At 53.8% G+C, this 24,689-nt stretch overlaps 13 protein-coding genes across 13 annotated transcripts; 6 read left to right on the forward strand and 7 right to left on the reverse strand.

Annotated features, from left to right (window-relative positions):
• Nucleotides 1-106: 106 nt before the first annotated feature.
• Nucleotides 107-953, forward strand: M409DRAFT_63028 (uncharacterized protein; the record flags this gene model as incomplete). The annotated part of the gene is made up of 7 exons (XM_033815411.1): nucleotides 107-144; nucleotides 265-302; nucleotides 353-448; nucleotides 504-567; nucleotides 621-708; nucleotides 768-893; nucleotides 939-953. 7 exons carry the CDS (start codon nucleotides 107-109, stop codon nucleotides 951-953), a joined length of 465 nt encoding a protein of 154 aa, XP_033673185.1.
• Nucleotides 954-1,367: 414 nt separating this feature from the next.
• M409DRAFT_17531 (uncharacterized protein) lies at nucleotides 1,368-2,522 on the forward strand (the record flags this gene model as incomplete). Its single annotated transcript, XM_033804096.1, has 3 exons — nucleotides 1,368-1,835; nucleotides 1,891-2,044; nucleotides 2,098-2,522. 3 exons carry the CDS (start codon nucleotides 1,368-1,370, stop codon nucleotides 2,520-2,522), a joined length of 1,047 nt encoding a protein of 348 aa, XP_033673186.1.
• A 5,053-nt stretch (nucleotides 2,523-7,575) lies between these two features.
• On the forward strand, nucleotides 7,576-8,230 carry M409DRAFT_17533 (uncharacterized protein; the record flags this gene model as incomplete). Its single annotated transcript, XM_033804097.1, has 2 exons — nucleotides 7,576-7,850; nucleotides 7,966-8,230. 2 exons carry the CDS (start codon nucleotides 7,576-7,578, stop codon nucleotides 8,228-8,230), a joined length of 540 nt encoding a protein of 179 aa, XP_033673187.1.
• Nucleotides 8,231-8,332: 102 nt separating this feature from the next.
• On the reverse strand, nucleotides 8,333-9,279 carry M409DRAFT_17534 (uncharacterized protein; the record flags this gene model as incomplete). Its single annotated transcript, XM_033804098.1, has 3 exons — nucleotides 8,333-8,464; nucleotides 8,547-9,143; nucleotides 9,217-9,279. The coding sequence occupies 3 exons, from the start codon at nucleotides 9,277-9,279 to the stop codon at nucleotides 8,333-8,335; spliced, it is 792 nt and encodes a 263-aa protein (XP_033673188.1).
• Nucleotides 9,280-9,918: 639 nt separating this feature from the next.
• Nucleotides 9,919-10,384, reverse strand: M409DRAFT_17535 (uncharacterized protein; the record flags this gene model as incomplete). Its single annotated transcript, XM_033804099.1, has 3 exons — nucleotides 9,919-10,029; nucleotides 10,084-10,305; nucleotides 10,364-10,384. The coding sequence occupies 3 exons, from the start codon at nucleotides 10,382-10,384 to the stop codon at nucleotides 9,919-9,921; spliced, it is 354 nt and encodes a 117-aa protein (XP_033673189.1).
• Nucleotides 10,385-10,761: 377 nt separating this feature from the next.
• On the reverse strand, nucleotides 10,762-12,122 carry M409DRAFT_17536 (uncharacterized protein; the record flags this gene model as incomplete). Its single annotated transcript, XM_033804100.1, has 2 exons — nucleotides 10,762-11,725; nucleotides 11,779-12,122. The coding sequence occupies 2 exons, from the start codon at nucleotides 12,120-12,122 to the stop codon at nucleotides 10,762-10,764; spliced, it is 1,308 nt and encodes a 435-aa protein (XP_033673190.1).
• A 1,188-nt stretch (nucleotides 12,123-13,310) lies between these two features.
• On the forward strand, nucleotides 13,311-13,715 carry M409DRAFT_17537 (uncharacterized protein; the record flags this gene model as incomplete). Its single annotated transcript, XM_033804101.1, has 1 exon — nucleotides 13,311-13,715. One exon carries the CDS (start codon nucleotides 13,311-13,313, stop codon nucleotides 13,713-13,715), a length of 405 nt encoding a protein of 134 aa, XP_033673191.1.
• Nucleotides 13,716-13,906: 191 nt separating this feature from the next.
• Nucleotides 13,907-14,844, reverse strand: M409DRAFT_17538 (uncharacterized protein; the record flags this gene model as incomplete). Its single annotated transcript, XM_033804102.1, has 3 exons — nucleotides 13,907-14,188; nucleotides 14,247-14,406; nucleotides 14,477-14,844. The coding sequence occupies 3 exons, from the start codon at nucleotides 14,842-14,844 to the stop codon at nucleotides 13,907-13,909; spliced, it is 810 nt and encodes a 269-aa protein (XP_033673192.1).
• Nucleotides 14,845-16,186: 1,342 nt separating this feature from the next.
• M409DRAFT_17539 (uncharacterized protein) lies at nucleotides 16,187-17,587 on the reverse strand (the record flags this gene model as incomplete). Its single annotated transcript, XM_033804103.1, has 1 exon — nucleotides 16,187-17,587. The coding sequence occupies one exon, from the start codon at nucleotides 17,585-17,587 to the stop codon at nucleotides 16,187-16,189; it is 1,401 nt and encodes a 466-aa protein (XP_033673193.1).
• An 846-nt stretch (nucleotides 17,588-18,433) lies between these two features.
• Nucleotides 18,434-19,753, reverse strand: M409DRAFT_50024 (uncharacterized protein; the record flags this gene model as incomplete). The annotated part of the gene is made up of 3 exons (XM_033811427.1): nucleotides 18,434-19,321; nucleotides 19,374-19,540; nucleotides 19,741-19,753. 3 exons carry the CDS (start codon nucleotides 19,751-19,753, stop codon nucleotides 18,434-18,436), a joined length of 1,068 nt encoding a protein of 355 aa, XP_033673194.1.
• Nucleotides 19,754-20,648: 895 nt separating this feature from the next.
• M409DRAFT_50025 (uncharacterized protein) lies at nucleotides 20,649-21,795 on the forward strand (the record flags this gene model as incomplete). The annotated part of the gene is made up of 4 exons (XM_033811428.1): nucleotides 20,649-20,842; nucleotides 20,895-21,327; nucleotides 21,446-21,693; nucleotides 21,747-21,795. The coding sequence occupies 4 exons, from the start codon at nucleotides 20,649-20,651 to the stop codon at nucleotides 21,793-21,795; spliced, it is 924 nt and encodes a 307-aa protein (XP_033673195.1).
• Nucleotides 21,796-22,801: 1,006 nt separating this feature from the next.
• On the reverse strand, nucleotides 22,802-23,408 carry M409DRAFT_50026 (uncharacterized protein; the record flags this gene model as incomplete). The annotated part of the gene is made up of 4 exons (XM_033811429.1): nucleotides 22,802-22,813; nucleotides 22,885-23,110; nucleotides 23,200-23,342; nucleotides 23,406-23,408. The coding sequence occupies 4 exons, from the start codon at nucleotides 23,406-23,408 to the stop codon at nucleotides 22,802-22,804; spliced, it is 384 nt and encodes a 127-aa protein (XP_033673196.1).
• Nucleotides 23,409-23,726: 318 nt separating this feature from the next.
• M409DRAFT_63032 (uncharacterized protein) lies at nucleotides 23,727-24,523 on the forward strand (the record flags this gene model as incomplete). The annotated part of the gene is made up of 3 exons (XM_033815412.1): nucleotides 23,727-23,789; nucleotides 23,849-23,962; nucleotides 24,023-24,523. 3 exons carry the CDS (start codon nucleotides 23,727-23,729, stop codon nucleotides 24,521-24,523), a joined length of 678 nt encoding a protein of 225 aa, XP_033673197.1.
• Between the last annotated feature and the right edge of the window lie 166 nt (nucleotides 24,524-24,689).

Raw genomic sequence — 24,689 nt, forward strand, 5'->3', positions numbered from 1 at the left:
TCAGGCACCTCAAAAGGCTTGGCTCTCTTCTCCGTGCCACCACGCTTCAGACGAACTGTTTGCTCTCCGATTGCCAGAAAACCACTGCCCTCACGACATCTTCACCATGTCTGGCACTGCCGAGCCGTTCTACCTGCGCTACTAGTGAGTCTCACCACGATTCGTCGTCGTCGCCAGCCAATCTCAGAGGTCCGACCGCGGCATGTTTGAGAGCGCATCCTCGACCACAACCATATTGGCCTCCCCGATACTGACTACTCATAGCTCAGGTCACTCCGGACGCTTCGGGCACGAGTTCTTGGGTACGGCTTCTGAGATTCTTTCGCATATAACAATCTTCTAATCGCCGCAGAATTCGACTTCCGCGTAGTCGGCGACGGACGCTCTGCCATAGCACGCTATGCGAACAACTCCAACTACCGCAATGACTCCCTTATCCGCAAAGAGAGTATGTTCCAATTGGCAAACTCTCGGAATCTGTTTTCCCAAGCTGACATTTATAGTGTGCGTGAGTGCCTTGATGGTACAGGAGATCAAGCGCATCATCAAGGACAGCGAAATCGTCAAGTATGGATCCACAAGTTACTGTGCGGCGGGCATATGTGACTGACTGTCTACAGGGAAGACGACACCAAGTGGCCCCAGAAGAACAAGGACGGCAGACAGGAACTCGAGATTCGATTGGGTAGCGAACACATTTCGTTCGAGGTCAGTTCCAAGTGTCACTGACTGGCAAGCTTTCATTATGCTGATCATAGATGCGACAGACGGCGAAGATCGGCTCCTTGGTGGATGTGAACGAGTCGGAAGATCCAGAAGGACTCCGTGTCTTCTACTACCTGGTTCAAGACCTCAAGGCTCTGGTCTTCTCGCTCATCTCACTGCACTTCAAGGTATGCTGGGCTCCCATATTCCAAGCCGAAGCTAACACTCCATAGATCAAGCCCATCTGAGGGATCGGCAGCTACAACGAGGAACAGGCAAGCCAACGCAATGCGACAGAATATGGCAATTTTGATGATACCCACGCCATGATGGAATTGAGGATACATGGACGTACGATGGGGGGACAGAGCGATGCTGCCGTGGCTGTCTTACATGCCAAGCCTGAGCACGTGCTGCCTGCTGCAGGGGTCCGCGAGTGAAGTTCCGTGTTGCTTCGACTTCGGCTTCACAACTTACTGCAGGCGACCGCATTGTGAGACGTCATCAACAATTCACCACCCACAACCACTACAGCTTCCCAATTGATCCGCGATATTGCACCGCGCGGGCGCGACTCCGTTCTTGCTTCTTCGTGTACATTATTTCGTCTGTAATGCCTGTCTAATCCCCGACGCTACCCCGACGTCACGCGAGTTGTTGAGATGCCGACACCAAGTGACGATACCCATCCGCCCGCGCCTGTCGACTTCACCACCTCAGAACAGAACAATTTCGCCAGCTGTCCTCCTGAAGAGCGGCGCGAACGCTATGCGCCACGCGACGCGCGAGTAGAACACACCGAACCGCGCATACCATCATCAGCTGCCGAGACCGGAAGTGATGGCCCGGAAGGAGACGAGCGCATGAGCCAGCCTTTGCCAGCAGAAAGAGTTGCCAGGGTAGAATCGAATGGGGCTGATCGGACAGAAGAGCAGGTCAGAAAAGGCGAGCACATCGAAGACGCTGGGATATGCGTGGAACCACCGAGTCCCGTTGGCTCTCCCGATGCTCCAAGCGACAGCGATGCTCGACTAGCACAATCATTGGCGCAGTCGATGTCGACCGCTGCGATATCACCAGGAACCCCGCCGCCGCAGTACCTTCACTTCCCAGAGCTAGAGATGAACAGGGTAGGTACTCGAAACAATTGGCAAGAGCATCGGGATGCTAATGAAATGTCCCTAGCACGTCTCACCGACATCGACAACATCGTTTTTGAGGCCGGGGAGCAGGTTCAGAGGGACTCAACAATCAGACCGTCAGGTGTATGATGTTCAAGTCGAATTGAAGGACGTCAATCTGGCAGAGTCGTTTCTTTGCGGCTACCTACGTATACAAGGTATGATAGACTGTGTCCGAATGAGGTTCCTGACTAACTGGTCTGATCACTAGGTCTCACCGACGACCATCCAACACTTACGACATTCTTCGAAGGCGAAGTGATTGGTCCCAAATACCTCTTCAAGACGGACCATAAATCATGGGGCAGCAATGAGAAAGTCGATCTTCAACATTGGGCCCGTTTCCCTGCGTGGCGACCACTGGCAAAGTCAGCAAAATCGCCCAATTTCACACTCAAGAACTACCAGCAACGAGAACATCTCTTCATGCGCTGGAAAGAGTACTTCCTCGTGCCGGACCATCGTGTCAAGACCATCACTGGAGCCAGTTTCGAGGGCTTCTACTACATATGCTTCAACCAATGTTCCGGCAGCGTAAGCGGCATCTACTTCCACGCGAAGAGCGAGAAGTACCAACAGCTGGAGCTTCGACATGTGGAAGACAAAGGCTGCATACCGGCCGTGGAGTTCCGGTGATGATATGGGTTGGACTGGAGATTGTTTCCTTCTTGGCAAGGACTTTGATAGCGTTCGGGCGTATGATGGAATATGAGGTGCAGACACAGCATGCATTTGGGTCTCCGGCCGATGCAACGGGAATTGGGTTGGGTCTGTATCGCATGGCGCGGCATATGCCGTGCGCCTTCGTTGATGCGCATGGACGCGCGGAAGAGGCTGTACATTTCTCATGAAACGAGCCTTTTTCATCCTTTTCCATGTGCTCTCTCGCCATATCGCATGACCGATATCCGGCGTAGGAATTCGTTGTCTAGGTTCATGTGGTCCGCCTCCTTCGTATCGATTTTTCAGTCACGTGTTGCAACGCAAATAGAGTTTGACGCTTTGCCGAATACGTACCATTTACTCCTTTCCATTCCAGACTTCAACACATCTATCAAGACTCTGACTTATCACCGCATGCCACTACCACCACACATTGCGTCAAAACGGACGACAAAGGAAGCCAACTTCCATCCCAATGCCGTCCTGCCCCGGAATCGCGTCGTTTAGCCGGGGGGTTGTGCGGGTTAGTCACGGATTCCCACATCGTGATCTCATCTGGCTCCACACGGTTGACGACGACTGCTTGGTGGCTGTGTGAACAGCAACAATGAATGAGATCGAAGAACTCAGGGGAAGCTAGCAACCTTCGGCCGATGCACTGCTGTCTCTCTGGCTTTGCTCATGGGAGGCCAATTGATGGTGGTAAATCGTTCGAACCGCTGTAGAAGAAATGAAAAATCGCATTGTCGAATTGTGTGGCGATCAGTCTGAGCAGATATCCGTCCAACAACCACAGCCATCACCAACCATCTCCGCCAGTCTCCGACCGCAAAACGCTTGTCCGACCAAGCACCGAAGTCAAGTGTCCGTCATCTTCTCGAACGATTCGTCCACGGCGTGTTTCAAGTCCGCGTAAGGCTTGCACACTTGGTCTCCCGAACGGGTACCTGAAGATCCTGCCTTCCGGCTCCCTGCAGTCGGAGACTCGTACCTTCGATTGACACGTGCGAGGAATGAGAAATTACTATGTTAGGCATGGCGACGCCCTCCGCGCAATGCCCATAGGCACACGACGCAAGAACCAAAATCTGCCAGACTCCACGACCTTGACGACGCTCTGTTTTGGTGGGTCTTTATTCTTTCTGTTCCTTGCGAGTTTGCTATTTTCGATGACTGTGGACCACGTCTCCCAACTGGTTTGTGTTGCATTGTCATCGAGTCGACGAACTAGTTTCTCACTCGACTTGGGTCTGTTAAAGACCATTCCCCCATCTCACTCTCTACCTCTCCCTCGCTCACCTTTCAGACTTTCATCCTCGACACTCTCGCTATTCTTGTCACTCTTTCGTTACATTAATATCTTGTTTCCTTGTCTATTATGAAAGCAGTTTTCAGCACGGCGGCCTTCGCTGCCGCCGCATCAGCAGCAGTCCTTCGACGGGACCAATGCTGTTTCCAAATCTACGCCTCCGGAGGCGTTTCTGGCCTTCTCGGCCAACTTTCTGACGGACAAAACCGTATCAACGGCAGCTACGCTCCCGAAACGTACTGCTACAGCAACGGCGGCATCATCGATGCCCATGGCCGTGGCTGCATCGTCACTATCGACGACGACGCTACCCACCAATTCCAGTGCGACGAAGGCAAGCCCCCGACTCTTGGCTTCTCCATCGCGAACAACGGCAGCATTCTCTATCAGGGCAACGACCAGTTCTACGCTTGCCCGTACGTCAACGAGTACAACGTCTACACGCAATGGTTGAAGAATCAGGACAAGTGCCGCCCCGTCAAGCTCAGCACCAACGGCACCTGCTCAGCTGCTGGTCCTACTGGTGGCTACGCTGCTCCGTCTGGTCAGGCACCAGGCTACTCGATCCCGGCATACGGTGGTTCTTCCGCTGCTGGCAGCGTCCCCGGCTACGGCCAGCAGACTGCTCCATACGCCTCCAGCTCGTACGGCACTGCTCCAGTCCCAACTGGTGGCTACGGTTCGCAGACTGCTCCATCTTACAGCTCGGCCTCGCAGCCTGTTGTTCCTGGATACGGTGGCTCTTCTGAAGTCACGTCTGCTGTCACCGTGCCTGCTTCGACCGCACCTGGCTATGGAGCTTCTTCCATTGAGACTTCGCCTGTAGAGAGCACTCCCGTCGTTCCCGGCTATGGCGGTTCGTCTGAAGTGACCTCGCAAGCTACCGTCCCCAGCTATGGCTCTGCTTCGGCCTCGGTCCCTGGCTACGGCTCATCTATCGAGACGTCACCAGTCGAAAGCTCTGCCTCGCAGCCCATCGTCCCCGGCTACGGCGGCTCCACTGCTGTGACCTCCGCCGAGACTGTTCCAGCCTCCTCGCGGGCATCTGTTCCAGGCTATGGCGGCTCTGCCTCTGTCCCTGCGTACGGCTCTTCGATCGAGACTTCGCCAGTGCAGAGCACCGCTTCCCAGCCATCTGCTCCAGGATACTCTCAGCCAGCTACTTCTGAGGCTTCCGTTCCGGGCTACTCCAGCTCTGCGCCAGCTCCAAGCTCGGAGTCTCAGGCTACCGTTCCTGGATATGGCGGCGAGACTTCTTCGGTTGTTGAGAGCACGCCTGCTGTCAGCACTCCAATCCAAAGCACACCAGCTGAGAGGACGCCCGCTCAGAGCACTCCGCAAGAGAGCAGCCCCGTTGAGAGCACTCCCGTTGTTCCATCCTACCCAGCCGGCAGTTCTTCCGTTGTGACTGAGCAGACAAGCACCCCAGCTCAGAGCACTCCCCAAGAGAGCAGCCCTGTCGAGAGCACTCCAGTCGTCCCATCTTACCCAGTCGAGAGCTCTTCCGTCGTTACCGAGCAGACCACTTCTGCACCCGCGCCAACTGCTAGCGTGCCCGAGGAGACCACGATCACACAACTCACCACGGTCTTGACCTCCGACTGCGAGACGACTGAGACTGAGGTCAGCAGCGGCACCACATTTTCGAGCGTTTACACTACGCAGTCGACGTTCACCGTTCCTGTCGGGTCTACTGGTGTTCCAAGCTCGCCTGCCTCTGCTCCATCTTCCAGTGCTCCATCTCAAGGTGTCCCTTCGTACGGCGTCCCAGGTAGCAGCGCTCCCAGCTCGCTTGCCTCAGCACCTTCAACCGGCGTACCTTCCCAGGATGTTCCCTCGTACGGTGTCCCTGGCTCCAGCAGCGCTCCATCTGGCGGCATCCCAACCACCAGCGCACCTCAAGACACCACCGTCACCGTCGGAACGACTCTTTATACCACTTACTGCCCTGTCACTGAAACTCATGTGACGAGCGGATCAACCTTTACTAGCGTCTACTCTACTTGGTCTACCCTCACCAATGTCGGCAACCACTCCACGAGTGCGCCAGTTGGCACTGGCAGCGTTCCAGGATACGGTGCACCCTCTAGCAGCTTCGCTACTCAGACAACTCCGGCCGAGTCTGCCTCCAGCAGCATTGAGACGTCTCCTGTTTCCTCGGCTCCGTCTATCCCAGGCTATGGCGCACCATCGAGCAGCGTGGCGACTGAGACGACTCCTGCTGCAACTACTCCAGCCGAGTCTGCCTCCAGCAGCGTCGAGACCTATCCCGCGACATCAGCTCAGTCTATTCCCGGCTACGGCGGCTCATCTTCAGCGAGCTCCGAGACTGGTGCAACGACTCCATCCCAATCTCAAGCTACCTCGATCCCAGGCTACGGAGCCTCGACCACTGGCGCCGCAAGCACTTCCGCTGCTTCGTCCGGCACTCAGCCAGCATCATCAACCTCTGCCACTGCCTGCCAGACTTCATTGACCGGCTCCTACCAGACTCCCCACCTGATCGTCCCAATCGCCTCCAGCTACCCAGACACCCCACAAGGCAACTCAGTCAACGGCACCGTGAACTCCGACTGCAGCAGCCTTTTCAACTTTGACATCCCCGAGTCCTACGCCGACAAGACATGCAGCGTCATCTTCCTCTTCCCCGAAGAGAAGGACCTCGAGACGTCTGCCTACACCTTCTCCGGCTCCGGTGACCTCGTCTTCTCGTCGTGCAACGGCGTCGCCACCGAGGAGACAACGTACAACAATGCTCCCGCTAAGAATGGCACTCTCGACACGATTGCCATCCAGTCGGGCAACAGCTACGTTGTGAGCACCGGGCCTTGTGCAGCGGGTACAACGGAGACGATTGAGCTTAGCTCGCAGAATGGGTTGACGCTGGAGTTCTTTGAGGACTGGAACCCTTCGAGCTTGGGTCTTTACATCACCGCGTGCTAAATGATACACACGCGCGTGGGGTGATGTAGATTGGTTTGAGAGATGGACTCGATCGGCCTGGTAGCCTACTATGACCAAGACATACATATAGAAAGCACATAGATCTTTGGGTAATGTTTGTGGAAAACATGACCACTGTCATTCGTCAAACTTTCTGCTCTTCTTTCGTCTCGCATCTACGCTCTCGATTTGCACAAGATCTGTTGCGCCAGGCATTGTTGTCAAATGGTCCGTGCGGCAAGCAACATCCTTCGCCCAGCCACCAATCCACACTTTCTTTCTCAACATCAACAAATGCTTCGACATTCCCCTTTCGCCAATTCTTAACGCCGGCAATCGGAAGCCCCACAAGATCTTGACGATGCTGTACACGACGTGGAAGTACGTGTGGAAACACGAAAACCAGCAGTCTGATGAGCATAGCCGATGACATTAACGATTTCGGGACAAACTGCGAGATTCTAGGCACAGCCATGCATCACGCCGATAAAACGTCCTAGATCAATCGCCTGAATTGGACAAGGTGACCGGCATCGGCGCTTTAGGAGTTACAACTACTGGAGGCGCAGTAAACTAGCTGCGCCTCACACAGCAATGAGTTCAGCGAGCAATACCAATAGCTGAGCGCCGATCGGATCCTGCCTCCTAGCAGCAAATACGATTTGACTATGACGCCACATGAGCCATCAGCCGCGATCAAAGATATAACAAAGAAGGCTCCGCTGTAATGTACGAGTCTCGAAGCAACACCAAGAGATTGGCAAGAATCTCAAAATGAACGCGATCAAGACCTACAACGTCACCCGAGATTCGGGCTGGAACTATCGACACTTGCAGGTGCAGCATAACAACCAGACGTTCCTATGGGTCAACACGAGCGGATCGGGCTTTCTCAATGCCAGGCCGAGGATGCATCTTCAGACACAATCGGAACATGGACCTGTGGTTGCGGCGGCGGCGTTGAAGGCATCGAGTGCGAGTTGTCGAGTCATGCTGGGAAATCCGGATGCGACTGCGAAGGACGACTGGATCGATGTTCACAGCGACAAGTGGAGTCAGAAGCAATATGTCTTCAACTTCCAAGGACGAGAATTCATCTGGCGAAGGCAAGTCCCACCCTCCACCACAAAGGCCTGTTGAACTTTAGGTCTAACTCGTCCACAGAACCCACGACAAAGACCTCGGAGCCAGCTCGTCGCGCAACACGCACTTCAAACTCCTCGACGGCCAGAACGAAAGCCAGGTCCTCGCCGTGTACATCCAAGACCGGAAGTGGTTCGACTCGTCCAACGTGGCGAAGATTGACTATTTCGCTGAGCTGGATCCGAATCTGGAGTTGTTGAGTCTGGCGGCGATTTTTGGGATTGAGGATAGGATTCGCAGGAAGAAGAATAATAGTAATGCTGCAGTTGTTGCGGCGACGTCTTGAGATGGTGGAAAGGGGTGGAGAGTTGGGATTGGGGTTTTGGGGGATGGAGCGGTACGTGAAGTCTTTTTGATACCATCATGATTCATCGACGAATTCTTTCTCCTACGTGTCCTTCAAGGCAGCACCTGATGTGAGTGACTGCTGCCCCTTTCCATGGCTCGAAATACTCCAGCTTCGGGGCGAGCTTTCTCTGTTGGTCTGCCTGGAGGTCTTCCGGCCTGAATCCTCGTGGCCCTATGCATACTATTAGCAGCTGCAAGAGCTACGGAATTTGATGCGCTCTGTACTTACAACCTCAGGCACAGGCTTCATGTACCTTTTGCGCAACCCTGGCGCTCTTTCTCGTCACAGGAGCGCCATCTCCTCCACCCTCGCTCTCGTCCTGGCCGTTGACTTCCTCCTCGCGCTCCTCGTCCTCCTGGCCATCCTCACCACACTCCTCACTCAGCATCATCATAGCATGCTTAATGACACCATCCTCCAACTCCACAAAAAATCCCAGGTGACCAGACTTACACCCCCCCTTCCCCTTCGACTCACACCGCGTCCAATCCCGCAGAAGCCGGCCTCGAGGTTGACGCGGCTCCGGCGAGTGGACTTTGATGAAGTTGAGCGGTCCGCCGGTGACTTCGCTCTCCTTGGGATAGACGTGCTTGCGGCGCGACTCGTTGAACTCGTCCCTTGTGAGCTCCTTGTGGCCCTTGTAGGAACCGGTGGACTTGCTCATCTTGTCTTGAAGTCTCGAGGTTGAGTAAGGGAAGAATAGGAACGAAGGTCGAGTCGACGGCTTGGTCGACGAGAGCGTCGTAGCGATGGACGACGGTATGGATTCGATGCCACACGTCGAGGTGGTCGTCGAGCAAAGCAGCACACGTTGAGGTCGTCGTCGTCGAAGGTCGCCGCCCAAAGTCCTCTGGCGCGGACAGCTTCTTCGTCACACCCGTTGACGGAGCCGATGCTGTTGTCTGTGTCTTCCGAAAACTTACTGTTAAGAGGGAGACGCGGAGGTTATAAAGCAGGAGGACTGCGTAATCAGATGCTTTTCGCATTGTGGTGGTGAATGTATACAAGAGCAGCTGAATTTTGTTTGAATCAGAAGGGAAGGGGGGATTTCGGCGGGCTGTTCTTTGGGAAGCAGGTGATTGTTAGGCATTCAGATGTTTGGATGTCTTTTGTTAGGGGTGGGAGCAAACATGTGCGGAGACAATAGGTACATCGTCAAATCCTCAGGCAGAGAAAGCCTTCTCCCTTCAAGCAGAGAAGACTGCTTCATGTATGTCTTGGTAGAAGTCAATGCGGTCTCTCGATTGATTATTGTTTGTCCACTTGACGTAGATTGATAGTCAGCCATGGCTTACAAGTTCGCGGTTCGCATGACTTTGGGGCGGGTTGCGGCGAGGAGTTACTTTCATCACAGGCGCGAGGGAGGATCAGGGGCTTCGTGCCTTTGAAGCGGTAAAGGAGAGGTGAGAGTTGTTACAACCGCGATCTGAAACACGGCTATTGTGCCTTATCATGAGCATATCCATTACATACAGCATTCCTGGTACTAAGCTGAATGCCTCCCCAAGAGCGCGGAACCAATTGAATCCCAAACAAACACCAGGCGTCCATGCCATCCAAGCAGAGCCTTAACAGTCGCCGCAGTCATCGCATCGTGGTACATCAAGCGTCCAAGTCCCGCAGACCTAGACAAATTTCTCATCCACCTTCTCGTCCACCTTGTCAGTGCACTTGACGTCCATACCGCAAACAACAGTGCCGGCGCTCGAGGCGCTGGCCGACTTCTTGTTGGAGGCCTCGGGTTTCGTTAGTAAGATCAGGTTCACGCAGTAGAGGGCGAGAGAACTCACCGACGTGGCGGAGCACTGCTTGCAGTCAAGCTTCTCGCACTTGACGTAGTACGTTGGGCGGGGAGCCAGCGGGTTGCCGACCGTGTTGGTGGTGACCGCGCCCCCTGGCGTGGTGTGCTGGACCACCTTGGCGGCGTAGCCGATTGGTGGTCCGTCGTATTTGGTGTCTACAGGGAGGTACTCTACGCGGGAGAAAGCGCGGAGGCAGAAAGCGCGGAGGGTCTAGAAGTGTGAGATTGTATAGCGAAGTATAGCGAAGTAAAAGGGGGAGAGTATATACCTTGCCGTCCATGTGGTCCATGTCGACAGTGTTGTTCGGGTAAGTAGTCGTGTGTAGTTTGATGTACTTGTAGTTGTGGACGCGGTAGGCAGCGGCGATGATAGTGTGTCTTGTTTTAGGTCTGTCTCGGAGTGTCTGTTTGTCGCAGAAGGCGGAAAAAAGGGAGGTATTTGTAGGGGTCGCAGCGCTTCACTGTTATCTCTAGTCACTCGCAACAAACGGCGAGCTACTAGAGGTGAACGGAAGCCTAGACAGCAACAAGGGGCAACAAGCAAACAACGCAGTTTCCCGATTAGGAAATACACGTGACAGCGCGTAGCTCGAGTGAATGTTCGTTCCAGGCTTGGCATCAGCCTATCATCAATCGTAGTACTCATACAACCCACATAGATACATTCTCAATTCAGAGAGTCGCCTTGACCAGAATGCCGTCTCTGGTTCCTGATATCGTTGGCTTCGGCTTCTTCATCAGCATCCCGCGGTCCAAAGCCACCCCAGCCGTCGAACTCCTCTGCCATCTTGACAGCAGCTTTGAGGTAGAATTGGTTGGGATCACCCCAAGTCTTGCTGGCTTCATGCATCGATCGTAGAGCCTTGACGTAGTGTGCGTCTGTTCTGTACTTGCCCTTGAGAGCCTTCTCGGTGACGTACTTCCAATCGCGGCCTTCCAATTCGACCAACTTGATCTTATCGATGTTGATCTTCGGCCGCAGCTGTGAAATGTATACGAGCAGTGTGAAGAGCCACCATTGCCGGACAAGAGGGATGTGGTGCTTACTCGGCAGGACGGAGAGAAGGGTGCGCACAGCGTGAGAGCTGGTCAACAGATGGACGGCGAAGAAGTCGTATCGTTCGTCCTGTTTCGATTGTGCCGCAACAAGCAATGCAACTGCCAGCTTCTGTGACTCTGCAAATTGCTCCGCTGGCTTCTTCAGGTCCCACGAGTTCCAGTATTCTAATGCTGCGGCAGCCATCTCCTCGTTCCCGAGAATCTTTTCGATATTATCACTGCCCGGCTGATCCGAGATGTTGTCAAACTTTGGATCGTCAGCTACCCTGCTAAGGATGCTGAAGAGGGAGTCGGTGGGGCTTTTCGCGGGCTTGGTATATTTGGGATCGTCCAGGAAGACATGCCAGTCATTGTGAAAGCAGGCGGCTAGGCCCAAAGCTTCAATGGCTACTGTCCTCGACGACATCTCATGAGCGTAGCCGAGATGTATGAGTGGATGTGCAAGGCCAGAGATGAGGTTGTTGATCAACGGCTCCTTGCCAGAGAGGAGAAACTCATCAAGCAGAGCATGCCAATCGTAGCCATGCTGGACAAGCTCGTCTTCGAAGAAGTCGATAAACGCTCGCTGGTACCTGGCGACAGGCTGTCAGCAAGAGTATGTGTATCGCCTTTTCAGCCCACTGACTCTCTCTTTCCCAGGAAGTCCCGCCAATCATGCTTTGCAATCTCGCCAGGGCTATCATGCCACGGCTCCAAGTGTTTGCTCTCGGCCTCGTATATGTGCGTCAACTCGTCTGAATCGGCGCCCAGGATGTAGGCGGAACTGAGGATGTGTGGGGTGTGGTTGTGGAACCGCAGTTTGTTGTATATGATGCTGTGGTTGATGTGGTTCGCCTTGAGAAGGTGTTTCAGCGTCCTGGCCCGTTTCTCTGGTCGCTCTTCGACATCGTGGACTTCTGCCTTGGGGACCTGGATGCCGCCTCTGAACAGTCCGAAGGTAGGGAGCTGAGGGAGTTTGAATTGCAACATGGTGATGCGATTAGGTGTTCATAGCACAGGTGATGGGAGAAGGAGAGTTGCTGACCTTCATCCTCATGCCACTTCGTCCATCTCGTCATGCTGCCACCCGTCGTTTTCGGAAACAAGCTTTCCCCGCAAAATGAGCTAAAACGGCTACAGCACGTGTCGCGGGTGGCCCCGTGGGCGGTCTTCGGCTTCACTTTCACTCCGACGTCAATCCTTCTCCTTTCCTCAACCTTCATGGTTCTCTAAATCCCATACAGCCTGTCCGCTGGTTCGCAATGGCTTGACCAACCAGGAAAGGACGCCCACGATACTTCTCACGGCACTTGCTTTCTACTCATCAGGAGTCTTCACTCGGGAACCCCAAAGGAAGAACCGTTCCTGAATCTATAAGATTTAAGACTCCCACAAAGCTCTCGATGGCCGTCACGTCCTGACAAGGTCGAGGGACTGGCCAAATGTAGTCGCACGCAGGACCTGTTCTCCTAAAGTAGGGTGGCCTTGCTGCCTCCAACCTGTCTTCACCGCATAGTCTGGTGCTGGCCATGCACGCAATATGCATATAGTTTGCATCGAGCCATGATACACGACTTGAAAAACATGGGAACGCAGTGCTTCCAACGTGTTGTTCAAAATTCTGGCCAGACTGGACACGAACGATCCAGCAACCTCAATACAGCCACCACCGACTCTTGACATTCCACAAAGGAGAGGTCAAGCGTGCAAGCCGCCGACTGGGCCCACAAGAGTCTACAGCCTCAAGCCAGACAGCATACTAGAAGGGCATTCACCTCCCATTTCTGTTTCGGTATCATATGCATCGGCTCTACCGAGGTTTATGGACGCCTAACAGTAACTTCTGAATTCCTTTGGAGTTGATTCCTCCCTATCCGAATCTAGCCGTTTCACCTGTTTGCTTAAACTATTGCTGGAAAAGCTCCTGAAAGTAGCAAAGCAAGCTGCTGCATCTTTGTATTCACCTGTTTCTAGTTAAGTTAAGTAAACTTCTTCGGACTACTGAGAGCTCTTGGTCTTGAACACACATACTCAGCTCACGAACAGCCAGTATCACTACCATCAGGGCCTTACCTTAGACTACCCTGCATTACATCTCTCGAAACCATACAGAGTATATCACCTCCGATCCAAGACCTGGAGGTATATCCTCAACTCTCCACCAGAACCAAGGCGACCATGGCCTCAAAGAAGAACGCTACCTCGGGGAAAGCCAGCCAGATGTCCCAAGAGAAGAAGGCCCAAGAAGAGAGAAATGCGGCCAAGCGCCATCACGAGTACGTGCACTCAGACCTCCAACCCAAGGGACGTCTTCTTCGCATCCATACGCGAGAGGATATCACCTGGTCGATGCCAGGCAGGATAATTAAGCAGTGGGTGGACTGCAGGAAGCCTATGTCTGAGCCAAATCGAGGCTGTCGGACGGGGAGAATGGGGTTCTGGGTTGAGACTGAGGAGGGATTCAAGGCGGTCCTCATCTGCAGGCGTAAGGTCTGCGACTGGGGAGCGGGTGAGGTTGATGAGGGGGAGCATGAGATGGAAGGTCAGGAGGGCGAGGAGGGTGAGAGCGACAATTCCGCTTGAAGGACATTGTCGAGGTGAAGCGAGGTCTTTGTGCTTTGAAATGCGGTTGAGCGACCATGATTTGTACAGCGTGGCATTGGGGGAGCATCGAAAGTCGACAGGAACGAGGCATATCATAAGGGATCGTTGCTTGGTTGTTCTGCTCCTTGAGACATTTCAAATGCCTCGTCTCTGCAATCCGATTCCGAATATTAACCCTGCAGAGCAGACAGTCCACCGCCATTGGCGGGAATAGCATTTCCAACCATAAAAGACGACCCCTTCGACGCCACGAATGCCACAACATCCGCAATCTCCTGTGGCTGGCCAACGCGCTTGAGCAACGAAAAGCCCTCGATATACTTTTTAAACTCCGGACCCTGGGTATCGAAAGCCCGCTGGAGAGCGTCGGTCTGAATCGCACCGACGCTGATGCTGTTCACTGTGACGTCTTTTTTGGTGATGCCGTAGATGGCCGCCAGGTTGCGGGAGACCTGTGCACGTTTTAGTCTTCGGGGGTTGAACAGCTTCATTGAATTAGAGGCAACTCACGGCGTCCATGGCTGCCTTCGCCGCGGAGTAGGCCATCACGGGATCGGGATTCGCGCCCCTGGAGGCACCGGAGGATATCAGAATGATCCGGCCTCCCTCGGGCATATACTTGGCAGACTCTCGCGCCAGCGCGAATGGAGTCCACGCATTGGCCGTCATCCTACACGACACACCGGTACGTCAGCGATTCACGTCTAAAAGGAAATAGTTGCGAAACGGAGAATGCTCACAGCCAGTCCCAATGTTCCTTAGTCATCTGCTCGGCCGTCTGGAACGTCGAGATATCTGCAAGGGCCGCGCACGAGACCATGATGTCGATGTGGTCGACGCCGAGTCCCTTCAAGCTCTCCTCGACGGTGTATTTGCCGCAGTTGGCATCGGCGACGTCCGTTTGGAGGGAGAAAGTCTTGATCTTGCTGTTGATGGCAGTGATTTTCTTTTCAGTCTCCTCGGCCAGGGACTTGTTGGAATTGTACGTGATGGCGATGTGCGTGCAGCCGTTTTTGGCGAATGTTTCTGAGATGCATGCTCCAATGCCACGGCTGCCTCCTGTGACAATGGCGGCCTTGCCTTTCAACGGTGCTGGGACGGAATCCATATTGTTCGTGGTAAGGGTTTTGTAAAGAGGAAAGTCGGTCTTTTGTTTCTGGAGGGGAAGGGAAGTGATGAGGAATCAGAGATATGAAGAAGGAACCGAGACTCAAAGAACTTGGTGTTGCGTACTAATAGGTAGTTTATGCAGAGGATGAAGCTCCTGCTTACCTGACTAACTCTCGACTGTGGAAGTATATTTCTGGGGCACCATCCTACATAATCGCCTGTACCGAGAATCGCAGGAGGCGCGATACCTGTTCCTATCCAACAATTACTCTTATCTCCGCACGGCGCTGGAGGCCCTACAGTCGGTTCGCGAGCTGTTGACGTGGTTGTTAAGATGCGGAGGGAGTAGTGACCTGAGTCTGACAGGATCACCATGGGCATCAGGACGAGCACAGTGCTGTGACTTGCGTCTGACTGGTGTTTCAGCACCATTGTAAGGCTCGCGAAACAGCCCCGCAGCGGTCGTGAAGGCTTCCATATACAGATGATGATGATGATAATGTTGATGTGAAGTCGAGAGCCCGAGCGAAAGGTCGGCAGGAGACGTTGAACCTTGCGTGGCGTGACCGAATCCGAGTTCGAGTCTCCTCATCCTTTCCTCCTCGACACCGATACCTTCTCGTCATCCATTCGTCTCGACCAGTGAAACCTCCAAGGACACATCTCTTCCCAGAGGCATCGACATCGGAACTCATTCGCGCATACAGCGACTTGCACGACCTAACTCCGTTCTAGGCGGGTCGCACACTTTGCTCGAGATGGCCTAATTTTCACCGACCGTTAACTCAAACGAGCCCAAGAACTCGCATAATTCCTCCGCATATTTCTCCTATGCGTCTGACACACTGCCTTTCTAGTATACCTACGCGACCCTACATCATGCCTTTGCGGCTCAAATACACCAATACTTGGCGACCTGTGATCCTTCCGAACCGAAACCAACTTACCAATCACGCATTGCTGGAGCTGGCCTCGAACATTCATTAGACCTTTACGAATGAAGCGATGGGCATGATCTGAGCGTCCTAGAGGTGCTCGCTACCTTTTACTCGTGTGGGAATGTCAACACTGAGATCGTTACCCACAACATCGCCATTCGAGCTGCGTCTATCGGGGACATTACGAGATATTACACTGAACCAGTACAGACTGGACTTACACTTTCCAAAGGACACGGAGCGGACGTAATGAGTTGAAAGAGGCATCGTAAGCAGCTTCCAGCAAGGGAGCATAATTTCCAAGACAGTGAATATGCAAAATCTGCCTATTCTCAGCACCGCAGCGAACAAATCCCTATCCGTTCCAGGTTATACGAGTATAGCCACCGCCGCCCTGCAAGCTTAGATCTTAGGACGCATGCCCTGGATTGGAGACTGACTTTCCAGCTTTAAGGCAAGATCCAAAATTGTCGCTTCAGCATTCCAAGCACCTACGATTTGGAGCCCAATAGGGAGACCTTCATCGCTCAAGCCGAAAGGAAGTGATATCGCCGGCAGGCCAGTCACGTTGAATGGAACCGTCGCTGCCATGATCTTTATCCCATCGATATCCTCTCCCTCAACCTTGACCGACGTCAGTCGGTGCTCATGTGCCGGAAGTGGTAGCACAGGACAGAGAAGAGCGTCATACTCTTGAAAGAACTCCGCAAACGCATCACTCAGACGTTGAGCTGCCTGCTCTGCTTGGACGCAGTCTTCGATGGATGTCTCCGGGGTGTCCAGCATGAAGCGAGCGATAGGCCCGATGTGCTCATCAGGCTGTCCCCGGGTGGTCTGTTCAAACACCGGCTTCATTTCGTTGACATGCAATTTGAGAAAGACGTCCAGCGGAGGATCACGCTCGAGGGCAGGAATGGTGACCTGCTGAACAACGCAACCGGCTTGTTCGAGTGCTCTTACCCCAGCCTCCACTGTGTCTCCGACTTGTGGTTGAATCGGACCAAATCCAGGACGTACAAGCCACCCAACTCTAAGCTGCTTCTGCGGAGGTGCAGTTTCGAGGACTGGCACCCTTGACGACAGCGAATCTTTCCCATCCGGTCCTGTCAGGACTGAAAGAGCAAGTTTGAGATCTCTGACGCTGCGCGCCATCGGGCCAACGTGCCAAAAGCGGCGCGGCTCTCGTGGCCAGATCCCCGTCATCGGTACCCTTCCATGAGTGGCCTTCAATGAGACGATGCCCGTCTGCGCGGCAGGCCCACGAACCGAGATGGCAAGATCAGTGCCGAGACCTATGGGAGAAAGCCCAGCTGCAATGGCCGCCGATTCACCACCGCTCGATCCTCCGGGCGTTCTCTCCAGATTCCACGGGTTATTGGTTCGGCCAGAAAGGAGATTCTCACTCTCGGTGGAGTACGAGAACTCTGGAATATTCGTTTTGGCTAGGAGGATTGCGCCTGCCGCCTTCATGCGTGCCACACTGGCTGCATCTACACTTGGGATTCGGCCACGAAAGATTGGCGAGCCACGCTGCGTAGGGACGCTAGCGGTGTCGATGGAATCTTTGCCTGTGAATGGAACGCCGTGAAGAGGACCAAGTGCTGTCTTGTCTCGAACGGCTTGGTCAGCAGCCTTTGCTGCCTCGAGCGCGGAGTCGTTGGTCGTGACAATGGCGTTCAGCTTTTCGTTCAGAGCTGCAATTCTAGAAAGATGGGCCTCGATCACCTCGACTGCAGACGCTTTGCCGTTGCGAATCCATTCTGCCAGCTCCGTCGCATCTGCGTTGGTCAGGTCTGAAGTCATTTCGAGCGCAAGCTTAAGTTGTTGTGGCAGGAGCGTATCAGGCAGTGTCTGGTGCTAGTAAGTAATTATTTTGTGCGTGGTGGGCACCTTTCGGTTCTTTGGCCCAGATGTCGAATGCGCAGTCTCTTGCAACTTTATATCAAACCCGGTACGTAGTATCACATCCGCCACGTTGTGTTACGCTGATCTGTAAGCCAATGAAAACGACGTGATAGCGAACGACGCGAATTCATCGAACAGACGAGAAAATGCTGCTTCATCGGAGCACTCTCCTGATGAGCCATTGTCAGAAACGGAAGAAAAGAGGCAGCTTTGCAAGAAACCTGTGTGCACCCTTGCCTGGAGCTGTTCCCATCATGCAGCCATGGAATCCTTCAACGACTACCCAGAACATGCTAGCGGTGATTTGACCCCAGTGTCTCTCACTTCTAACGTCACGAAGCTTCAGAGTGTTCGCTGACAAACTCTAGCTTTCTCGGCCGGTACGGGGGGAGCCTGTAACTCCATCAAACATCACCTTTCAACATTGATGGGCAAGCTATTCAGAATATCGACTTTACCTATAACGTCTGCGAATGCCTTTTTAAGATTCAGGGGTCGTTGCAAGATGCATCGACTTCGTCGGCCTCAATGGCAATTATTTCAAACCGGCCCCAATTTACCGATATGCTGGATTGGGAGGGTCGAACATTCACACAATCTCGAAGCGGCCGAGGAAAAGGCGACGGACATGATCTGAGAGTCTGGGACTTGCTTTGCGCATTCTTCTTCATATTACATGATCGACGTTACGGCTGTTAACTTGAAGGCGCTCCCTCACGTGGAGAGCATTCTTCGACCCTGATCCTAGACAAGCTGCGTGACCAGCTTGCCCTGGTTGGAACCTTCGAACAACTTCAACCAAGTCTTTGGCACGTCCTCGAAAGGAGTTTTCACAACCGTCTCGCTCGACTCATCAAGAGTCAACTTGCCGTCTTGCAGCGACTTGTTGAACAACTCGATGGCCTGTCCGAACTTGTTGGCATAATCCAGGACGATGAAGCCCTGCGCCTTCAGCCGCATGATTATAATCTCGAACCAGTTCTTCAGCCCCGTAGTACGCTCGGCAGAGGTGTTGTATGAGCTGATGGCTCCGCAGGCGATGATACGGCCGCCTGAACCCATCCTCGTGAGGGTCAGATCAAGGATCTCGCCACCAACGTTATCGTAGAACACGCTCGCGTAGCCGTCAGGGGCTGGAGTCTCCTTCTTAAGGTCCTCGGCAAAGGACTTGCTCTTGTAGTTCAAGCAGACGTCTGCACCCAGCTTCTCAACCCAGCGACACTTCTCGTCAGTGCCAGCGATGCCAATGACCTTCTTGGAGCCGATGATCTTCTTCGCAATTTGGACAGCCATCATGCCAGTCGCACCGGCTGCTCCAGAGACTACAACGACATCGTCTTTGGTCGTTTGGCCTACTTCAGTCAGGCCGAAGTACGCGGTGAGGCCGGTCAGACCCAAAGCTCCAAGGTAGTGAGTCTTGCTCAGGCCACTTGGGAGATCTTTGGCCGGTTGGCAAGACCCTGCCTTGACGATAGCGTACTCGGTCCAGCCAGTTGGTGCGGTTACGGTGTCGCCCTTGCTGAATTTCGAAGACTTCGACTCAACAACCTCCGCCAGGCCAAAGGCGCTCATGGGCTGTCCGATCTTCACTGGAGGCACGTAAAGTCGCTCGGCTGGGATATCTGGGTCAATCTGGGAGAGGATGTTAGCATCAAGCGCCAAAGAGGACCATGCTGTCCCATACCCATCCTCGCTGTGCTGGATCGTTTGAGTACGAGAGTAACTTCAGAAGAACCTCGTCGTCCTTGGGCTCTGGCAAGTCGACTTCAGCCAATTTGAAAGTCTGTTCAGGGCCTGAAAGCTGAGGCTCGTGTCGCGGCTTGTGGGCCAATTGCCATTGACGTGTCTTGACTATGGTTGATGAGGATACTTTGAACGTCGCTTGTCTTTCTCAATCGATTCGATGAAAATACCTTTTCCTTTTCATTGAGGCCAGGCCATTCGCTTTATAAGCTCGCCCGAACTCCAGCCGAGGTCACAGTGACGTGGTGGGGACATCGCCACGCAGTGGCATCATGTATGGAGCTCTGGAGCTTCTTCGCTGCACTGACTCGACTCTTCCATCTCGGAGCTGATACCGTTATGGTCTCGCTACGTGAAGTATGCCATGCATAACATACGCACTCTATGCATGGGTCAAAGTCAGCATAAATAGGGTTGTGGGTCCCTCCTGCTGAAACGGGGCAAGCGCAAAAATGGCAAGCGTGAACTTTGACTTCACCTTTCACATGCGCCCAGACTTCACCACATATGCCAACGGGTTTGTTCGAAGACTTCGAAAACGCATGTGATAGAGACTTCTAGGCAGCAAGCGCGTCAAATACGGCGCCTGTGTTTGCCTCGCAACATCGGAAATGACGAGAAGGGCGGAGGTGAGTTCCAGGAAAAGGGGAAAATGGCAGGCGAGATATATAGAAGAGGTATGTTCACTTCACTGCACTGATAGCACGGCATCAACGGCTAACCACACCAATACAGATGTATAGAGCACATGCAGCATTTCATGATATTGTACCTCATCTCCAATGGATCCCTCCGACATCGAACACAACATCGCCCGGCCCGAGCGTCAAAAGCCAACCCGCAACTTCTCGAAAGACTTCCGGAAGACGTCTCGCCTTCACTCACGATCACATGCGGCCAATGAGAAGCTTTCGAGCACAATCACAGGCATTTTGGCCACGTCATCTGCGGCGGTCCGCGCGACCGCAGGCCATTGAGCGAAGCGCGGATAATAGGCATTGGTGCCTGTTTGCTATTCTTCTTCTCGCTTATTGTCGGAAGTGCTGAAGCTCATTCAATTTGCACATGCTTCCGCCGGCCGGACCTATAAGTTCGATAGAAGCTTGGCTTCTTTTCTTTTTCCGAACGACACTCGACACCAGACCTTCGACGAATTCAACGTCGTTCGACTAACTCCACAGGAAACCGATACATACAGTAGACACCAACCAACACCATGGCCATTGACATGATCACTTCTGAGCAGACCACCATACCGACTCCCAAGCGGGCTGTCAAGAAGTTCACCAGATCGCTCGCCATGATCCGAAAGCCGAAGACGAACTTCTTCTCGCTGCCAGGAGAGCTACGAAACAAGATCTACCGCTACTCCATGCCATCAGGCAAGGGCATCTCTCTGGATGGTCATCGGTAAGCATTTGGTGTCCTCCCCCCTTATGCCTGAGGATACTAACGTCGACAGATTTGGCCAATTGCTGCTCCACAAGCCGGTGATCATCTTCGCAGAAGCAAGACTGTTCCAGGAAGCTGGCTCGATCTACTTCCTGGACAACACATTCTGGTTCGAACAAGACACGCTGAATGTCACAGGCGTCAGCTTGTTCGAAGACATTCTCGCCAGCCACGCTCCGCGCCTGAAGAAGATCGGCATCAGACGCCACTACACCATTGGCGACATGAAGCCCATCGTCATAAGCTTCATCGTCGAGATCATCAAAGGCCGCATCACGATTGTTCGCCCCAGCAACGAAGAGATCCCCTTCCCTGGCTGCCCCGGCTACGCCAAGTTCCGCTCTCCCTACGCAGAGCCCTGTCGTTGCGAGGTTCGTGCCATCGCGACACGCCTTGCTCCTCGGCCGAACCACCGCGTCAATGGCTACGGCCTCTTGCATTTCGTGAGAGAGTACATCGACTTGGTCCGCCAACCTGGTCATGACACGTACTTCAGCATCTGCGACGTCTGCGAGAGAGTCCGCCGACGTTGAAGCAAGGGCTGCAACTGCACCTCCTGAGTTGAAATCAACTCGAACAGGTAAATCCTACTTTTCCTTTCTGTTTTGCGGTTTTCGTGACGTGACGACCGCATGCGGCATGCCAGCAGCAACGAGCAATGAGCACCGAGCATCGATATCGAGCAACCACGATCGAGCACCGAGCACCGAGCAATCGAGCAGCAGCAGCAGCATCGAGCAGAGCAGATTTCAAGAGATCAACACTGACATCCCCGTGGCAAGTCCACGCACAGCGCGCAAGAGCACAAAGTAAGTCCAACATCCCCTCCCCCTCCTCTTAATCATACTAACATCCTCTGCAGCATACTTACCCACCCTCTCCACTCCCACGAAGAAACTTCAACACAATGAAGTGACACCAAAGGTACATCCATCCTCCGCCCAACCCACCCACAACCAACACACACTAACCCACAAACCACAGAGAGAAGAAGGAGACTGCGCGAAGATGCGACGAGACAAGAGCAGGATACGAGGGTCCTCATCACAGCTCCAAGCTGTACAAGCTGAAGAAAGAAGAAGAAGAAAGATAAAGATGCGACGTTCTGGCTGGAAAGAAGGAGACTTTTGCTGGTGAAGGGCAATGAACGGCTTTTTTCGAGTACCCCTGAATGAGAACGTGTCTTTGCTGAATGATGATCTTCCGTTATGTCTTCGTTCTTTTGGTGCAGTGTTGAGTTCTGGTTTGGGCTGGGGATCTCGTGGCTGGAGAGGTGGTATGGGCGGCAGTGCACGAGACCCAGCATCGTACGTGCGCATTCCCTCCTCCTCCTCCAGTCTGAGCCCATTGCCGTGGCGATGTTTGGTCTTTGCACGGTAAGAGACATTCATGAGGTGGGTCGGGGTGATGCTCGGTGAGGGCCTTGAGGGTTCGAAATTACAACGTCCCTCGAAGCAATCTGATGCACGCTGCGCTGAAGTTGCAAGGCCTTCAATGCAACGCTGGGAGGGTGACGCTCAGATGAAGGATTGATGAGGAGGGAATTTGGGAGGACGAGGAAGAAGTGGCTGAATGTCGATGAGGGAAGGACATGGGGAGATCGAGAGCGGCGTCAGGATGAGGAAGCTGGCGAGGGAAGAGCCGAGTTCGACGGCAGCCAGTCAACATGCAGCGAGACATTGTAAGGACCCTCGAACTCAACGCCGCCAGTGACATCAAGAAATGAAGAAGTAGTCTCGTTTGCTCACACGCATTGAATTGGGATCGTTCTGGACCGTCTCGAGGTCTCTAGCTGCCTAGTCATATCGCTAGCACAAGCCCTCCTTTCCCATCCGTCCTTTTTTCGCCATGATGAAAAGACTCAAGCGCTCAAGCACATGCACCGTGGAAGAAACCCGCAATCCGCGTCCGTCATATCTATGCAACGGCCTGTCCCCTCGTGTGTTAGCCCGATTTCCTTTTACCCAAACCGCATCCCGCTTCTCTTGCTTGTATCATACCTTGACGGCGAAGTTCCTCTGGGGGAAGTGTCTCTGCTTCTTCTTCTGCTTCTCACTGACGATCTTCTGCTCCTCTGGGGATAACCGACGGCGGATGGCGCGAGTCTGCTTGGGGCGGAGGTCGAGTGGGAGGTACTTCTTGTTCTTGTAGAAGAGGCGGAGCTGGGCGCGCTGGTTTGCGTTGATGATGGTGAGGACACGGGCGATCGACTTGCGGACGTCGTGGCTGGTGAGGGTGTCAGTATCCGTGCGATCCATCTTTTTCTTCACCATATTCGCCGGACGGTCGGTGTGCGGAGGGTGCAGGGCACGTACATCTTGGTCAACTTCGACTGGGCACCACCGGCAATCTTCTGGGTCCTCAATTGCACGAGCTCGGCCTTGAGGTCGTCGAGCTGCTTCTTCAACTCGTCCTTGTTCTTGCCCCAGAGCTGGGAGGCCTTGACCTTGCCGGACGACTGTCACACGCACATGTCAGTATGGCTGACGCAGCGAATGGGTGTGCATGCAAGAATCCGTACCATCGTGAGAGACTGTGGGTTAGTAGGTGGTGTGGTGTCGTCGCTGGTGCGCTCTCGTGCTCGTCTGTCGGGCGTCGAAGTCGCAAAATCGAGGTGCAATCTTGGCGCTGGCCCACACGCCAATCAGCGCCGCGGCGAAACCTTTCGCCGAGGAGCTAGCTCGGACTTCACGTCCCAAAGCGGCACGGGGCACGTGCAGGTGATGGCTGCTGGAGGGTCTTCGTTTGGAAGTGGCTCGCTTTTGGAGGTGTCTGGCGGCTTGGAATCGTTGAAGAAGACGCAGGAAAGACAAGAACATCAGGGAAATTGACATACCGCAACATGGCGACCAACGCGACAGGATGGGCACAGCTACGGCAGCAGGCAAGAGCGCAAGAGACACAAGTCAGTACACATCCAACGGTGTGGAAGAGATGATGAGTTTGCTAATATCGAATCGATAGACAGAAACGCTCTTCCACTCATACGCCCAGTTCGCCTCGAAAACAGACCTAGAAGCCAAGCCCAGCGACGAAGAAAAGAAACTCGAAGACCAGCTCAACGAGATCCTCGAAAAGGTATACTCCACAACCTCCAAGACCACCTCGCAAAACACCCAACTAACCATACTCCTCCAGCGATCCTCCCTCCTCTCCCAACTCGCCCGCGTCCTCGACTCAGAACCCACCCCCTCAGCCCTCAAATCCACCAACCTCGCCCGACACCGCGAAATCCTCACCCAACACCGCACCGAGCTCTCGCGCCTCAAGTCGCAAATCTCCCACACCCGAGAACGCGCGAACCTCCTGTCCAATGTGCGAAACGATATCGATGCCTACCGGTCGGCGCAGAACCCCGAAGCGGCAGAAGCGGAGTATATGCTGGATGAGAGGAGGAGGTTGGACAATAGCCACAATGTGGCGGATTCGGTATTGAGCCAGGCGTATGCGGTCAATGAGAGCTTTGGACTGCAGAGGGAGAGCTTGACGAGTATACAGAGAAGGATTACTGGTGCTGCGGCTCAGATACCCGGCATCAACAGTTTGATGCAGAGGATAGGAAGCAAGAAGCGGAGAGATGGGATTATACTGGGCTCTTTCATTGCGATATGTTTCTTGGTACTTCTATGGCTGTGGTAAAGATGGATCAGATGCTGCAAGATTCAGGCGAGGCGTCAGGCGTTCAGTGAGGACAAAGCATGGAAGGGCAGAAAATGGAACCACTGTACAGTATACGACATCTTCAATTTCATGTATGTGCATCCGCTTGCGCTGTCTCCCACAATTCGCATACTCGCAAGCCCCC

This window comes from Zasmidium cellare (genome assembly GCF_010093935.1).
Source record: "Zasmidium cellare ATCC 36951 unplaced genomic scaffold M409scaffold_3, whole genome shotgun sequence".
NCBI classification, from domain to species: domain Eukaryota; kingdom Fungi; phylum Ascomycota; class Dothideomycetes; order Mycosphaerellales; family Mycosphaerellaceae; genus Zasmidium; species Zasmidium cellare.